Source organism: Corvus hawaiiensis, chromosome Z, assembly GCF_020740725.1.
Source record: "Corvus hawaiiensis isolate bCorHaw1 chromosome Z, bCorHaw1.pri.cur, whole genome shotgun sequence".
NCBI lineage: Eukaryota > Metazoa > Chordata > Aves > Passeriformes > Corvidae > Corvus > Corvus hawaiiensis.
This window is the reverse complement of record NC_063255.1, coordinates 46475689-46492678: the sequence shown is the minus strand read 5'-3', so window position 1 is coordinate 46492678 and position 16990 is coordinate 46475689. Positions and strand designations below refer to the sequence as shown.

The 16990-nt window shown below is 39.9% G+C and overlaps 1 protein-coding gene across 1 annotated transcript in view; it reads right to left on the bottom strand.

Annotated features, from left to right (window-relative positions):
• Positions 1 to 16990, bottom strand: part of SVEP1 (sushi, von Willebrand factor type A, EGF and pentraxin domain containing 1) — a 120550-nt gene that overhangs the window by 38140 nt on the left and 65420 nt on the right. Inside the window, exons 20-31 of the mRNA XM_048291209.1 lie at positions 16775 to 16869; positions 15538 to 15634; positions 14815 to 14928; positions 13815 to 13928; positions 12733 to 12934; positions 11545 to 11702; positions 10189 to 10390; positions 9344 to 9519; positions 7992 to 8116; positions 4480 to 4603; positions 3781 to 3951; positions 1529 to 1702 (exon numbers count right to left, since the gene is read on the bottom strand). Of these exons, the coding sequence (XP_048147166.1) occupies positions 1529 to 1702; positions 3781 to 3951; positions 4480 to 4603; positions 7992 to 8116; positions 9344 to 9519; positions 10189 to 10390; positions 11545 to 11702; positions 12733 to 12934; positions 13815 to 13928; positions 14815 to 14928; positions 15538 to 15634; positions 16775 to 16869 (1752 nt within the window). The remainder of the gene's footprint in view (positions 1 to 1528; positions 1703 to 3780; positions 3952 to 4479; positions 4604 to 7991; positions 8117 to 9343; positions 9520 to 10188; positions 10391 to 11544; positions 11703 to 12732; positions 12935 to 13814; positions 13929 to 14814; positions 14929 to 15537; positions 15635 to 16774; positions 16870 to 16990) is intronic.

Sequence of the window (16990 nt, the reverse complement as noted above, 5' to 3'; positions counted from 1 at the left end):
AGCTGGAAGGTGGGGCACAGGCTTTTTCCTTCTGAACATCATGACTCCTACTGCATAGAGGTTGAACTATTTGGACAGCCTTGAAACACCTGTGATGATGTTTGTAGGTTCTGAAGGAGTGCTGCTGGACAGGATGCTATGAAACCAGATGAAACCTACTCCAAAGTGAATTTTGGCAGAACTAAAAGACTGTTGGCTTTTCTTTTGCTTATCTTGACTGAAAAAATTCTGTGCTGCACCTACAAAAGCTTAGGAGTCAAATCAAACATAGATCTTGCCAGTTTTTTACTGTGCAACTCCCATTTGAGGCATGACTAAGACTGCAGCGATCCAAGTACAACTAACTAGTGGATCCCAGCAGGGGTCTGCTGGAGACATGGCCCTGCAAGACCAGTGAAACCTACTCCTCTGTACACAGCACAATGCCAGCCTGTCTCACCTTTAAGCTTCGTCACTGCACCTGGTCCATCAGACCCAGATGACCAGCAAGTAAGTTACAGCGTGGCAACTGCATGAGCTGTGTCCACAAGTGCACTCCCAGCCTTCTCAATGCTGCAGCTGCTTGCTGGCAGGCATGTGTGACTCACCAAAAAGCCCCACAATGGAAAAAGGCTCAGAAAACACTGGCAAAGGTAATCTGCCCATGAAGCTTGGGGACTAAGGAGACAGTAAGGTGGCCTTTCTTTTCAACAGACATCAAGCAACAGTAGAGTGGATCAATTGGCACTGTAAATGCTTCTCCTTGAGTTCATTAAAGAGTGTGAATGTCTTCCTGAGTTAGCCAGACCAGCATGGAGGGGTGGAAATGAGTATGTGGCTCAGGTCAACATGAGGTATAAATGCAGACAACTAGCAATGGGCTTGAGCTGACCTTAACCCACATATTCATTCCCAGCTACTGTGCAACATCATGATGGTGAACATATTATAAAGCTTGATAATGGAAAACACATTGGAATTGTGCCTAAACTGTATGTTGCAATTGCTGTATTTTGTTAAGTAACTTGAATTTGTTTGTATTGTGCTATGCAGTACATTTTGTATCACTCTACTTTACCAGAAATCCTGTGCAGCATCTACTGTCTTCAGGTGAGTAAATCTGATATTAAATACTACAATTTCCATGTGTGAAATATCTAAAAACACCTGGTCAGAGAGCATAGGACACTGACAGCATACTGAAGCACAACAAAATGCATAGGTCAAAAGCACAGAATGCAACACTGCAGGACATGGAAGGAGAAAGGCTGGGAGTGCAATGCAGGCCTATTATGTATATAATTTTGTATATGTTTGATAAATGCAGGATGTGGGACATACCAGAGGATGGACAGAGAAAGATGGCAGAATGTAGTTTTGGTTTCACATAAGGCTGAGCATGGTATTTCAGAAAAGTGAACATTTTGGATTATGATTCTGGGACAGTGGTCAGCCTCCACAATTTCAGAATGAATGTCCACTCAAACCTAAGGGCACAGGAAAAGTGTAAGGTGTCAGAGCATGCAGCCAAATGTATGGCACCTCTTACCAAGGCAAGATGGTGAAATGCTGTTCCAGCTTCCATTGTCCAGGCAGAGCATCCTGGATTCGCCCAACAAATAGTAGCCACTGTTGCAGTGATAGGTAACAGTACTGCCAGCAAAAAAGTCCTCAGCTGAATAAAAGCCATTTTCTAAAGTTGGAGGCACTCCACAGCTGATTCCTGCAACATGGGTGAAAAGAGGGCACAGGCATTAGCGGAGTAAACACAGATCATCTTCAGAATAATTCCACATGAGAACCACTACTGCATATTTTGCCTCTGCAGCTGTACAATCCCATTAGCAATAGGGCCCAGTCCTTTCCTGAAGCAGCTACTCAATTCCAGGTCTAGTGGAGGGTCTTGTTTTATGGGCGTTTGTCAATAAGAGACTTAGCAGGACTCTCCAGCTCCTGCTAAGAAAATTTTGCTAGCTTTGGAGGAGACATCTGTGGCTGAGATCTGAGTAGATGCCCTTCAGTCACAGAACACTTCTGATAAGAAATGATCCTTGGTGAGTTACAAAGAAAAGGAAAACTGAGTTTGTCTTGCTTGACGTTGTTGTTATTTCCCTTTGCTGAAAAGCAAGCTCAGTGTTACTGTGTTCAAACATTGCAAAAGTAGCTAACAGACACTGCTAAGAGTTATGGTACTGGCCTGAGATCAGGAAGTGCATGAATGATGGAGAGATTGGAACTGACCTCACACAGAACCCCGGGCATCTCTTAGATTGACAATAATAAATAAGCCTGTCTGATCCCAGTTATGCCAGCAGAAGGCATCCCTGTACCTGCCTTCCAGAGGTTTCTATTTATTCTAGCAGAGGTGCTTGTGTGCTTCTTTATCTCAATCAAAAAGGCGTGAACTTATTCCAACAGCCGCACAGCTCATCTTTGTAGCTACACGGCTTATAGGAAGTCCTTGTTCCCTAGCTGTGTGCAGGGATCACACAACAAGTATTTAAAGCCTATAGTAATGGAAGCCAAGTGCTTGCTGTGGAGGGATAGAGCTGCAGAGCCTGTAACAAAGACAGGCTCTCAGGCATCTGTGGGTTTGGGGATATTTAGCACCAGCAAGAGGAAAAGATCCTGGTGGGTGAAGACAGTGATTCCACTGAGCCTGATTCAATCAGGACTTTTTCAGGCCTACACCTCTAGTATAAACCTGCAGTTTTTTATGCAGGAAATAGATATCTTCAAACAACTTTCACTCATCAGATACTCGTGGAACAGGTACCTTTAAAATAAAGGCCAGTGGGTGGGTCTGGCCTTCATTCCCTCAGCCTGTTTGTGGCAGGTCAGCCCTGTTCTGAGTTCTGTGCTCAGTTGGTAAAACTGCTTGGCCCAATACAGAGAAATCAGAAACACTGTCAGGATTCTGGTGGTTTGTCACTGATCACACACCAAAAAAACGCAAAGCTGTCTCTGTCAGTGAACTTTCCTTCTGCCCAGCAGGACTTGCTTTTGGGTAAATCCTCACAGGCATGCTATTCTTTAAACAGAAGATGAGACTGTGGACTTGTGCTATAAACAACTGAATAAAGAGGAAGGTATTAAAATCACATTATTTTAAAGACATTTTTAACAAATTTGATGACTTTCTCCAAATTACATATAAATTCTAGGATTACGCAATATCTACTTCTGGATCCAATTTACTATTATGCTGAAATGGAAAACGTAATCACCTCCAACACAAGCAACTGCAGTCACAAAAGAGGAGGACCAAAGGAAAGAAAAAGGCAGGAGCAGGAATCATATAATCAAAAGAAACTTGGCAGCCTGAATGCATACAACTCAGTTTCTTTGAAGAAATCCTGTAAATCTTGGAGCACTGCCAAGTTCTAACAGAAATATCTGCTGCCTTTAAAGAAATTAGTTCTTAACTTACTGAAGTCAAGGTTTCTACTTCAAACCAGCCATTCTCAGTGACATTTAAAAATCACAGAGATATTCTAGCATTTCCTGTGTATCTTCCACACTCCTAATGCCACTGAGGAGGAAAGTACCTGATAGCTGATTCAAATGGACTAATTTCTCCCATGAGTGTTAGAAACTGACTGAGAAACATGTAAGAACCTGATCATGATATAGTTTCTGCTCAGCAAAACATGAGCATAGTTTTAAGCATACATGTATGTGCTGTAACATGGATAGATTCAAGTGCATGATAGCTGCAGAAATAAACAGGCCATGAATAGTGATAGGAGCCAAATAAATGCTAGGGCTTCCTAATCCTGCCAGCCCATTGAGACAACTCACTTTCACAGCGGGGAAAAGGCCGTGTCCACTGTCCCAGGTTAAGGCAGTGCTGAACAGAGTTTCCTACTATCTGGAATCCTGGGTCACAGGAAAGGCTCACTTTTGACCCTGGCTTTAAATCAGCAGAAGAGGCCCGCAGATGTGGTATGGATCCTTGCAAAGATGGGCAATCTGTGAACAAAATACATGCATACAGTAAGAGATACAGCTACGTGCTAAAATGAATAAATTGGTTATGTGATTGTTTGATCCTGTATAAGTTTATCCAGGAAAAAGCTTTGGGAAATGTTATGCATGCTACATCCCACTTGGGTCCAAAGGGTTTTGAGAATCATCAACATATAAAATCAGAAAAGGAATCTGCAGGACAAGAAGCAGGGAGGTAGCAAGTATTTTAATATCATACAATTACTCTTAGAATAAAAGGCAGGAAATTTTTTTTCTGATCCAATACCATCTTCACTCTTTTCCCATCTCAATTCAGGAAGCAATAAATCTTTGTCAGAGATTTCAATGAACTTTTGTTACAAACCCCTGGAATTTGAGGAATGAGGGATGGCATGTTCTAACTGTCAACTTATCAGAATAATTTACTCAATGTTAGTAGGACAAAGGCTGCAAGATAGCATAGTTGACCCCATAAAAGAATTTTATAGTATTGTTCAAGAAAAAATGGGTTCTAGGAAGTAAAATTCTAACCAGCACAAAATATACTCTTGTAATCTATCTTCACTCTTCCAACAACTCCTGGCAGGAAATCTGGCCAGGCTAGTACATTTCCTTTTTGCAGTTCTTCTGGACAGGATGTAGCCAGAGATTCTACCTATGGATTTAAAACAGTTGGTTAGGTGATGTTTAAGGACAGTGTAGGAAAAGAATATTAAAGAAAAAAGATATTCCCTTCATACGTGCATGCAACACTAGAACAGATACTTGAGCAAGTAATGTTCATCCTTTCTAGCACAAGAGGTTCCTGGCTGAAGTACTTATTATTCTGTTCTTATAAGCCATCTAGCTATGGACAGTTTGTGCTGAGTCACTACCTGAAGGACTACTTGACATACAAACACAGTATTGAAGACAGCTCTTGACACCCAACTGCATTTGTTAGTATAAAAGAAAAATGCATCTACATCTCATAAAAATACAGTAATGAGGATGCAACCTGAAGAGAACACTTATCTATTTGCAGAAAATGTCAAATAGGAGCCAAAAGGGACTTAATGTTCAAGATCTGCATTCTGAAAACTGCTAGCACTGCATCAGATTTAAGGGACAGAAACACAAAGAGGAGCAGCTTCATAAGGCAATTAGTTATTTCCTGAACACAAGTTTTGTGAACTGAATTAACTAGACTCTCAAAAATACTGTAGGCAAGGCCCAACCAAAGAGGGACAGGGACATAACTAACCAAGTATAGAAACAGGAACTATACAGGCCAACTAAGTACAGGAGGGAAGAAAGAAATACACTATTAGATCAACAGCAGATTAGTATCTTGAGAGAAGATCTGGTCATATGTCTCTGATGGAAAAGTTTTCTCATATGGGTGATTTGCTTCTGTCAAGTTTCCAGTGGATGCAATCAGCTACCAAGAATAATGTTCTACAGTGTCTATCCTAGTGAGAAAGAAAGGTACGTAATGAACTTTGGAGTGATTTGTTCTCATATTGTCCCTACTCTGAACTCCGTGAGGCAGACTGGACTCTTCTAGAGTCAGTATAGCTGGAGAAGAAACCAGTGTTCTCTGTTTATTCTGAGGCCATTTCAAAGTTCTCTTTTCAGCTATCTGTTCCAATGGAAACTGCTTAGGCCAAAGGCTGCAAACAAGTTGCAAGGAATCTGCATGAAAAAATTTCCAGTGTGGGAAATACAAGTTTGAGAATCAGCCCTTTCAAGCCATATGATGGAGAATGGGAGGGCCAGAAAGGACCCCACAGTTCCCTATACACTACTCATATTTCTGTTGCTGTCAATTCAACAAAACAACCAGAGTGCTGGTTTACCTAGATAAAATTAATGTGCAAGTGAATAAGCAACTAAAGCACGCAATGAAAAATCTTAAAGACTAGATTCCACCCTCCTCTATTCACTAGGCAACATATTCTGTCACCCTGCTTTCCTTTATGGCTGAGAATAGGAAGGTAAGACTTAATGAATAGTTCCAGCTGGCCAGAACACACCTAATGATAACAGATTACAATTGCAATTTACTATTCCAAGCTCTGAAATGAAAGAGGTAAAAATTTTATAGGAAGCTTACTTGGCTTAGCTTCCTGTCTGGTGTCACATCTGTCTTTTCAGATGAGTAATATGAATACTATAAATGAATGGCAGGATTTTCTTCCCTGTCCTAATTCTATTGCATCTGAACCAAGTGGGAATTCAATCAGATCTGTCATTAAAGGGGAAACTACTGAGAAAGCTAAAGAAAATCGCACTTAAAACTCTTCACCAGTGTGCCCTGTAAAAATCACATGTATGCTTATCAGCTTCAAAACTGCTAGTGAACAAAGACTTGAAGATCTGACTTGGCAATGCAACAGTTGGTGACCCTAAAAGCCAAGAATAGTAGCAGATGGTTGGGTAGTTTTAAACCTCGAAGAGAGGCAAAGTAGTAAAAAAAGGAGAAACAGAGGAGACGTCTGGATGCTGGAAGCAAGGATTCTGCTTTACTGTTTTTTCTGTTCATGTTATTATTTCTTATTTGGATCATGGATAACAAACAGCTACAAACCACCAATTAGTGGTACAACTTTAAGAAAAATCAGGAGAGCAGAATCTTCTAATCCAAAGACTCTTCCCCAAAGAAATGCCTCTAACTTTAAACATTTGTCTTTGCTGTTCAAGTGTTATCAAAAATTTAACACTTCTGACCTTCAGTATTGAAATGCTAATGAGCAGAAAGTGGTGATGGAGCACTGTCATCAGGTTTGCAGATAAAATCAAGTTAGTGATAATATCACTAGTCAGTGTGCTCAAGGACAGAGTTGTGTCTGTAGGGACCTTGACAGGCTGGAGTAAAGGGCCAACCCAGACCTCACGAAATTCAACAAGTAAAAATGGGAAGGAAAAACCTTCTGAACAATATAGTCTGGGGAAAGCTAAGAGCAGGAGCAGCTCTGTGGAAAAGGACTTAGGGACTCTGGCAGGCAGTGAGCTGAGTACTGGCCAGCTGTGCACTGTGCAAAGAGTGAGGACCAACAGCATCCTTGGCTGTGTGAACAGGGTTACCATCAGAGAACGAAGGAAGGAATTATTCCTTCTCAGTGCTTATTAGATCACATCTGGAGTACTGCATTCCATTTTGGGCTCCTCCTCACGACAAGAAAGACATTGACAAGTTGGAGCAAGTTCAGGGATGGGATGGAACATTTGCTCTGGGAGGAGAGGCTGGTTCAGCCTAGAGCAGAAGCAGCTATGGGCACACCTCACAGCAGCCTCCAGTGTGTATGGGGAGATTATAAAGTACATAGAGTCAGGCTTCTACAGCAGCCCACGGTGGGAGACACAACCAGTAGTCATAGATGGAAGTAGGAGGTCCCAGCTAGGAATAGAGAAACAAATTCCAATCAGAGGATAACTGAGCACTGATGCTTGTGTCCCAGAAAAGTTGAGGGATCACTGTCCTTGAAGACGCCTTTAAATCTTTATTAATTTTTAACTCAGTGGAAGTTTAGTGCTGCCAAGCCTTTACTTTTTGTACCTGATTAGATTTAACTCAATATTCAGTTATCCTGCCCTTTCAGACTTTTCCTGAGACTATATAGACCAGATTTTTCAGTGTCTAATGCATTGACAGAAATTCTGAAGTTTCCCCTCTGAAGTTTTAACAGTGTCTTCACACAGCAGAATAATTAAACTGTATGTGGTCTGTAAAACAAGTGCTTAGCTTGTTTCATTGGATTTTTCTCTCTTCTAGCAGTACTGTTAACTTTCATGCATGACTTCCTTTCTGTTTTGAAGCCACATACTACAGAAAGGCTCAATCGAAATAGAAGGTGACTCAGTGTTGATTTTACCAGACTTAGTTTTGCTTAAAGCGACTTTACTTACTACATTGAGCTTATTACCCTAAGTCAGAACTCCATCTAGTCCCCACTGACTTCTGAGGGAGTAGAGGTCTACCCAATATGCTAACTTGGAATGCCTTCTCAAATGTTCATCCTATGCTCAGAGCCCTCTGCTCGAACACTGCAGTAAGGATTTACCTGCTGTGGAGAAAGTACATGGTCCCAAATGTTGAGCTGGCTGATGGAGCCCACAAAAGATTCAGCTGGGTTGAATCCTTCTCCTTTTTGATCTTGCTCTTGACCCAGCACAAGTGCACCACCACCTAAACTCAGAATTTGAAGATGGGTGGGAAACAAAGCCTTACAGCAGGGATCCCATAAGAAGATTAAAAACTAAGCAAAACAAAGCTTTTTGTACCCTGTGTTACTAGGGTTTTGCAGTGAAGACCACCCACCTTCAACAAACTCTCTCAGCAAAACCTCTGGGAAGCCTTATGCTAGGCTGAGGTAGGTCAACATAACAATTTGGAAGTGACTGTCAAATAAATATAGGAGCAGAAATCACCTATGGCCACAATGTAAAATGCAGTTTTGAGCAGGTGGGGCATATTTTACAGTACTAACTTACATTTCCTGCTTTAAACAAAAGCTTACAAAGTCGTACAGGTCAAATGTGATTCCATACCCTCTGAAGCACACTGACGGTAGTCAATGCTCTGAGACATGGTGCACAAGTTAAATTTCCTCTCCTTGACCAGTAACATGTGAACATGCATTTTGTTCATCATAGGGTATGTGGACAAGGTCAGAAAGTAATGGTGGCAGTACTCTTCCTGAGGTCTTAGAGAACGCCAAGGTAATTGTGAAAGACAGGAGGAAGCATAAGGCACATGGACTAAAACGTTTCAGTATTTAATTTTTTATTTTAATAAAATAGTCTTTTGAAGCTCCATGTAAATTTGGATAGCAGTATGCAAACAGTATCAAACCAGACTCTCTTTGCAGCCACATAACACCAGGCTTTTTCTAGCTCTTCAATGCTGAAGATACTTCTTTTCCTGTCCTCTGATATGACTCTATAGATGACTGATCACAGGAAAAAAATGAAAGAGCAAACCCCACCTTGTTAGGAAAAAAATACAAAGATAACTTTAAATAGGTGACTGAAAAGAACAGGAGAAGGCTAGGCTAATCAACTCTGAACACACATATGTAAGGAAAATGCCAGATAAACTTAATTTTGTTGAGTGAGAAACTTGTTCTCACAAAGCCATTCCAGAACTTGGTCTGCACAGGTTCCTTTGTGGACTAAACTGCATTGTCCATAAAAGAAGTTACCTACTAATTTATCCCAGAATGGCGCATTTTGTCCTCAGTGATGCCGAGTGAGGGGAACTGTCCTCACAAAAAAGAACAGCAAACATGAGCTTTTCATAAATGCTGAAAATGTGAACATCTACTAAAAACACCTAAATAAACATTTTCTTGCATATTCTGCAATAAAAACAGAATGAAGGCAACAGACGTGGTATAAAATGAATGAAGCATACCAGGGATCTTTGATCCAACAGAGAGCCCACTGCCTCCATCGGACAGTTTTCCATCGATGTACACCTTCCATGCCCCATCCGTGCATGTCCATGTGACCGCAATGTGATGCCAGTTTCCATCATTCACTGAAGGACAGTCTGTTATCTTCTCTTTCCCATTCACATAAAGAACCCAGCTGCATGCAAGGAAGACACAGGCATACTCAGCTGCATGCAGCAACTTTACAAGCGTGGTCTGTCCCTCATGACTCAAATAAATGTTATTTGACTAACAAGGTAACTGTGACTGTATCATATGAAAAACCTCTCTTGAAAGATCATCACAGATGGTATCTCTCTCCCAGATGACTTGGAAATTGGTTATCATATGCAAAGCATAGTGAAATAAGTAACATGTTTTTGTAACAAAATATAAAGGCTCAAGTCATGGCTACGTAGTGAATTCTTAAACTTTCCTGTTGAGTTTGGAGTCACACTACAAGTCATACTCTGCTTTTGTAAAAGTACAAGTCATACTCTGCTTTTAGAATCATGCTAGAAGTACTCTGAGTGCTGAGCTCCATTTAATCCACTTATTGTCTCAACAAGCCATTTAGATAAGACGTGAATGTAGTCCACAAAAATTGTCTTCTAAATTCACTGCTCTCTTGCCATTACTCTTCTACAGAGCAAAAAGTGATGGAAACAAAGCAAGGAGAAAAGCAAAACAAAGATACAACTCTGTCAAGGGAGTTTGGATGCAGATTTTTCTACCCCAAAGTAGGCAAAACTTAGACTTCTGTTCTACACTTCCTTTATCAATCCAAGACATTTGTAAGCTATAGAAAAGCAGAACTGTGATTTACCCATTGTAATCAGTCAGAAGAAATGCATTATCACTTCCATTCTCCACTGCATAAGAAATGGGAGTCCCATAGTTTGTGGTGTCAGTAGATTTCATCCAGAATGTGCAGGTGATGCCACCAAGAGACGGTAAAACACCATCAAGCATGACGTATCCATAGATACCAGAGACTTCAAAATCAAGATTGAAACCAGAGGACTGTTCTGCAGCAAAGACAAAGAATTTTCAGAACACTATTCACACAAACAGAAAAAGAATCAAATGAAATCTAAGCAAATGCAATAAAGTGGAATGAAGCCCTTCTACAAAAAATATTCATTTTAAATTGAATAGAGGTAGAAAGAACATTTGGCAGTCTAACATCAGCCAGCATACAGAGCTTTCCAAGGCTAGAATACAGCATTTGAAGACAAATAACTGGAAAAGAAGCTGATTATCTAACAATGAACATGAACCTTTCTTCTCAGTCCTCTATCACTGAAGTGACATATCCAACTAGCATCTACCATCCAGCAACCTAAAGAGGTATAATCAGCTGGTTCCATTTAATCAAGCTTTGAAGAAAAACCCCAAAACAACCCAAGATTTTTCCTGTTCTGGACTTACTGCAATACACTGCATTGGTATGGGACAGCACTTCTGTGCTGCTGTTCAATGCACAGTGACATGCTTTACAAGGATGCTACATGTTATGTTATCAAGTGGAGCTCTCCTGAAAGGTGGGTGTTAAACTCTGACATAGGATGGCAGGGGTAAATGTCCTGTATGTCTTCTACTGCCTTTGTGAAATCAACATGGCTTCTGTTTAAAGAGTCACCAGCTACTAGTATACGACTTTATAATATTTAGGGAAAGGTTCTAAAAGACAAATAGATTTCCGCCTTGTGGTTCAGATGTCTCCAGTATCCCACAGGAAGTCGTCCTGTGACTCTTGCCGCCTGGCTATAGCAAACTTGATACCCTTTTGCCTGTAGGGAACCTGATGCCTTTAGGACTTCTGAAGCTGAGACTACCACATACTAATCTCGAACCCTGTGATGCAAAGCCCTATACAAAATAGAAGAAACAGAAAGAGCTGCTTAACTCAGACACACACAACAACTACAAATTAAATTCAATAGACCTACTGGGTATTAAAAAGATAAAACCATGCCTTAGAAAAGAGAAATGACACAGACACACGCTGTTACTTTTCTGCAATTATTAATGCTGCAGCCACACAGACTTCACTCATTCTCTCACAGTCCCACCACCCTAGCTACTTTCTGGGGAAGCTGTATGAAAGCAGCCCAGCCAGTTCAAATCTTGCACAGAGACTTAGTCAAGGCACCTTTTTCTGAGACTTAGTCCTGTGTACCTGTTTCACACCTGCTGCCTGTAAAGCCAGGGGGACATTTACAAACGTACGAGTTCAAGGCATCCACACAGGTGGCTTGGTTTAAGCAGGGACTGGAGTCACAGTCATTGATGTTCACTTCACAGTTCAGTCCTGTGTACCCTGTCACACAGAGACACCTATGGAGGTAGAGAAGCACACTTCAGAGGTGACAGCTATTATAACAAAGAATTCTGGCTATGAGGCAAGATCTGCCAATGAGAATGGTATATAATAACACTAAAAAAAAATCAACAGAAGATATATTACAGAATTAATGGAGTTTTGTTTTGGTCATTCCTCTTAAGCACGCTTGTATTCTATTAGCTGTGTAAAATCACTTCTAGACAATACAATGCAGTACAATATTTGAACAGCCTACATTTCTTCATATGAAACTAGGAGACATAATCATTGCACTTCCATGAGCAAAACATCTCCGAGGTACACAGAATTAAAGACGAGAGGTATTCAGCTTCGCAGACAGACACATTTATATTTAGGGAAAACCAAGCCAGTATAGAGACACCAAAAACCTCTGACACTTGGAAAACCAAGGTGCTTGAAAGGCATCAAAACTGCTGGGGCTTTGGGGAGGGAAAGACTAACCAAATGCAGACATTAACAGCTGGCCCATCTACCTATACAGTGACCTAAGATACGACACTTCTAGTGGCATTTGTAGCTTCTGATCTGAATTCAGATACCCTAAAGCATAAAATTAAGTAGCTCAAAGTTTCCACTGGGGTTTGCATTTTAACCTCTATAGTCTCACTATGTGCAGCTATCCCTGTCTTTCCGAGCTATAGAAATGTAGTATTACCAGGTACATAACTGGTCATCATGTATTATTACAGTGGAAAGCAAGACAAGCGCCTGAAGTTTGGGAAAATGGACATCTTTTGGAAGACAATAATAAAACCATGCAGTCCTACCACACTTACATTTCAAACTCTGCACATTTTCTTTGCTGTTTTCCTTGGAATTTTTTAAGAGTCAAGACACTAGGATATATTTTCTTGTCTTTTAAAATCTCCTTTACAGTTCATAAAGGGACCACTTATTTTGGATCAGGCTGCCAAAACGCTTGCTAAAGAAATCTAAGAAGGCTGAGGCACCAGAATACGTCTGACTTTCCAAATTATATTACATTAATGATCTGTTTTTCACCTGAAGCTGTTGATACCATCTCTGCATGTAGCTCCATTCCTACAAGGCCTGCTGAGACACTCATCAATGTTTCTTTCACACAAGACACCAGTAAAACCTGGGAGACACTTGCAGGAGAAACTTCCAACTCGATCTTCACAAATAGCCCTATTAAGACATGGGTTTGAAAGGCATTCATTCATTTCCCTTTCACAGTGATCACCTGAGAAAAAAAAAAGAACAAAGTAACAGTTCTGGATTGAATTAACCTAAGAATGGAGATCATTAACACATCTCCGTTTTGTAAAGGATGCAGCTGATCTTCTGAGAAAAAGCAAACATAAGAGTAGCCATGCAGGTTTGGGATTAACTCCACTAACAAGGGTTAAGTGGACACAGAAGAATTATGGGAACCATCTTAACAGTTACAGAAATAACATGTAGCAAACTGTAGAATTTAAACATGACTAATTTGGGGTGAACCAGGAAATCACCTGAGAAACTATTCTGAGCAACTAATGAAAAGCTACTATAAAAGACATTTGGCTGAAACCTTAACTCCAGAGAGAGATGTGAAAGCCATAAACACATCATTCTGTGATTTCTGATGTGAAAGAGGCCCTATGTCACAAGCAGTGAAACTGAACGTGATTTTATGGTGGAGTTCTTTGTCAACATGATAATCAACAGATATGTGTATTGGTTACAGAAACCTATGAATGCAGAGTAGGAGATTGGGGAGTAGTTTTAATATAGACCATTTTTTCTACAGTTCTAATATTTTTATTTTTAAATAAAATTAAAAGTAACAATTTGAACCCATGGGAATGTTGTTATTTGTTCCTTAACATCATGCAGCAAGTTCATGGCAAAATTAGTAACTGAAGATCTAGCACTTAGTAAATCCTTCTGAAGTCACATTTGCACTACAGAGAGTCTGAGAGATTAGACAGATTTAAGGAACATCCATAAGTTACATTCATATTAATATATATTATATATATTGCTATATAGCAGTGAGATGGAAATACTTTGAGTAGGGTAGGAAGACACATTTTTTGGTCAGAAAGAGTAAAGGCTGACTTAAAGAGAATAAGGTGTACCTGTGAACCCTTTTGTGCATGTGCAGCGGTAACCATTCTTGCCATCAACACAGTGGGCTCCATTCAAACACGGACTGGAGCTACATTCATTTATGTCTTCCTCGCACAAGAGACCTTCAAACAGCAAGGATTACAAGGCATGATCAAGGCATGGTCACAGACTGTATGCTGCAGTGACTTGATGTGGAAAACAGAACAACATCATACTGCAAGCAGGATGAAAGGTAACCGAGAGCAGGTGATAAAATTACATGATTGTCTACTCTACTGCAACAGTTACAGAGATCATCTGTGTTATTTGGATGCTGGGATCAAGATACAAAGTCCATTGTGTGTCTTTATAATGTTTAAAAACCCATCCAGCTAATGCTGCTGTTGATAAATGTATAGTCATAAACACAAACAATGAGGGAGACCATTTCTAATGGAAAACACAAAGATTTTTTTTTGATTACACAAAATTATCTCCTCAATAGTTTACTTCAATATTTAGAAATCAGGTGCTGTTTTGGCCAAGTATTCAAGTGTGTTAATTTCCCTGCAGATTTCAATACCTTCCATGTGCATGCAGGTGACAGTTCAAAACACTGAGAAAAAATATAAGCAAAAGCCCACTCACTTATTCACAAGGCTGCAGTAAAGCAACTGCATAAATGCTGTGTCTAGTTGGGCAGCCAGTCTCACAAGTACTTTCCCTGTTAGTATTTACTAATTCCCTAAACCTTATTCCATTTTTCAGGCCAGAAGTGTCACAAAAGAGAAGGATACATGCACACACACAGACACAAACACACACTCCCCCATCCTGTCCTCAGAGGCTCATCATTTTATTTCAAAACCTATTCACATATACTAGAACCTTACTCTAAACTGTAGATCATATTGTTTTCCTGTTATAATTCCGTGGATATGGAATTACACAGCACTTGTGCTTTGTGTTATTTACTTGGCACAGAAATGATGCCTGTCTGAAGCAAAGCTATGAAGTGAAACAAATTACCTGAATAGCCTGGTTGACAGTGGCAAACAAAGGTCCCAATGCCATCTTTGCATATTCCATTGTTTTGGCAAGGAGATGATTTACACTCATCAACTTGTGTTTCACATTTCAAGCCTAGAATGCAAAATAAAGGACTGAGAATAAGAAAACTCAAAATTGTTCAGAAACATGGATGATATGACTACCTAATATAGGAAAACATGATTGATTAAGGTTTATTATCATCTCATTAGATTGTGCTTTAACACAGACCTGAGACAAATGTTGTTAGAAAGGTGTGATGCACACTGGACAACAGAGCAGTTTCAGAGAGTGGCAATACCTATCAAAAGTAACTTCTTGAAAACAGCTGAATTGTAAGACATCTCTTTGCTTTGAAGACACTAGGAAGCTAACACTGAAGAGGAATACAGGCTCAGTACAGGTGGAATTAGCTGTCAAGACTTCAAATTTCTAGCTTTTGTTAATCATAAATATTGCCAAGTTGATAGGATTTTCACATCCATTAACTCCATTAAAAGAAATCCTTTTCAAAAGCTTTTCTGCAAAACACAACATAATACAGCAAGGATATGAGGAAGCATCTACATTCTTATATATTCTAAATATGTGATGAATATTCCAATTAGTTAGGCTATACTGAAATGCTTTACTTCTTTATACTTCCTCATTTTAAGGGCATCAAGAAATACTAGCTATTCCACCTGCTTCCAAGTTTTTTACCTGTATATCCAAGGGGGCATATGCAAATATATCCACTTCCCAATTGCTTGCATGTCCCATTATTGTGGCATGGTTCCAGAAAACACTCGTGGAAGACCTGCCAAAGGCACAAACAATACAATTACAGCAAAGCTGGCACACAGTACTCTAGTTTTAAATTGTATAACCGATAGTAATTTTGGAAAGATGGGATAAAAAAGTCACCGGCATTAGCTTCTAGTTCCTCCTCTGTCTTCCCAGCATGGTAACCATTTGTGGTTTTTTCCTATTGAAAAATACCACAAATCTGAAATATTATTTTAAAATTACCTTTTACTTAGCAAAATTCCCTCAAAACTGTCTAAGCTATGATTCACAGTTTATATTAAGCTATATATAATATGCAAGTTCTCCACTTTGCATCCTTCTACATCAGCTAATCACTTCCTGCTACTGGCCATCAGGTGAGCTGATGTGGCATTATTTCTACTACTTTTGCAAACCAGAATTCATCAAAGCCCTGGAGCAAATGGTCAATTAAAACCGTAGAAGATCAGTTTGTCACCTATCCCTGTGTTATACAATGGTTCAGGCCAAATTTGTCATGAGTCAACCTTGCTCCTGTTTACACAATATGCCAAATTCCGATTCAATCAAGATTCCATTCGGATTCAGTCTCATCAAGAGTTACGGACTGGGGGTGAGAGGGTGGGAGTAAGGAGGCATCTCCAAGAAACATTGTCACTAGACGAGTTTCACACGAGAACTTGCCTGTTATTTCAGAGGGGGTACTCACAACAGAAGGGAGCTCTGCTTGCCTCCTCTCAAGTGTATCTGTGCTACAATATGTAAACTCAAGATTTTACATCTGAGACTTAGACGTCTGGTTGCATTTTCTGGAATTCAGCACATGGAAGACCTCAGATGACTGAATACACTCAATCTACTTTTTCTAAATTGTCTGAAACTCTTCCTGTTGTTTACTGTTCTTCTACAAGTGTAATAATTATTTCATACATCAGGTGTAGGCTTCAAGACTGGAATTTAAGATTGTTGACAGCTGATGCCACTTTGTCTGTTCAATGAAAGTCCTTCTATGACAAAGTTTGAGTGCTCCCCTCTTAACCATTGCTTTCATCTCTTCAGGAAATAAAGTCAGCAAAAGAATTACATTTAAAAAGGTCTTACTTGTTTACTGCTGCATGAAGTGCTTTTTATTTCACCTGAGATAACACTGGAAAATAACACTTGTCTTTACCTGACTGCTGACTTTGTACCGCTTGCTGATATTTTCTGGGAAGGCTGGTACCATCATTATACTCTCCTCGGCTGCTGAAAAAGTAGAGCCAAAACCTAAAGAGTAAAGATATGAAAACACTGTTAATAACACTGTGTAGTAAGGTCCCTATTCCATGGGGGCATTATAACTGCATGTTAGTAATGCATATAGAGATACACTGAAAAAAGTGTATTT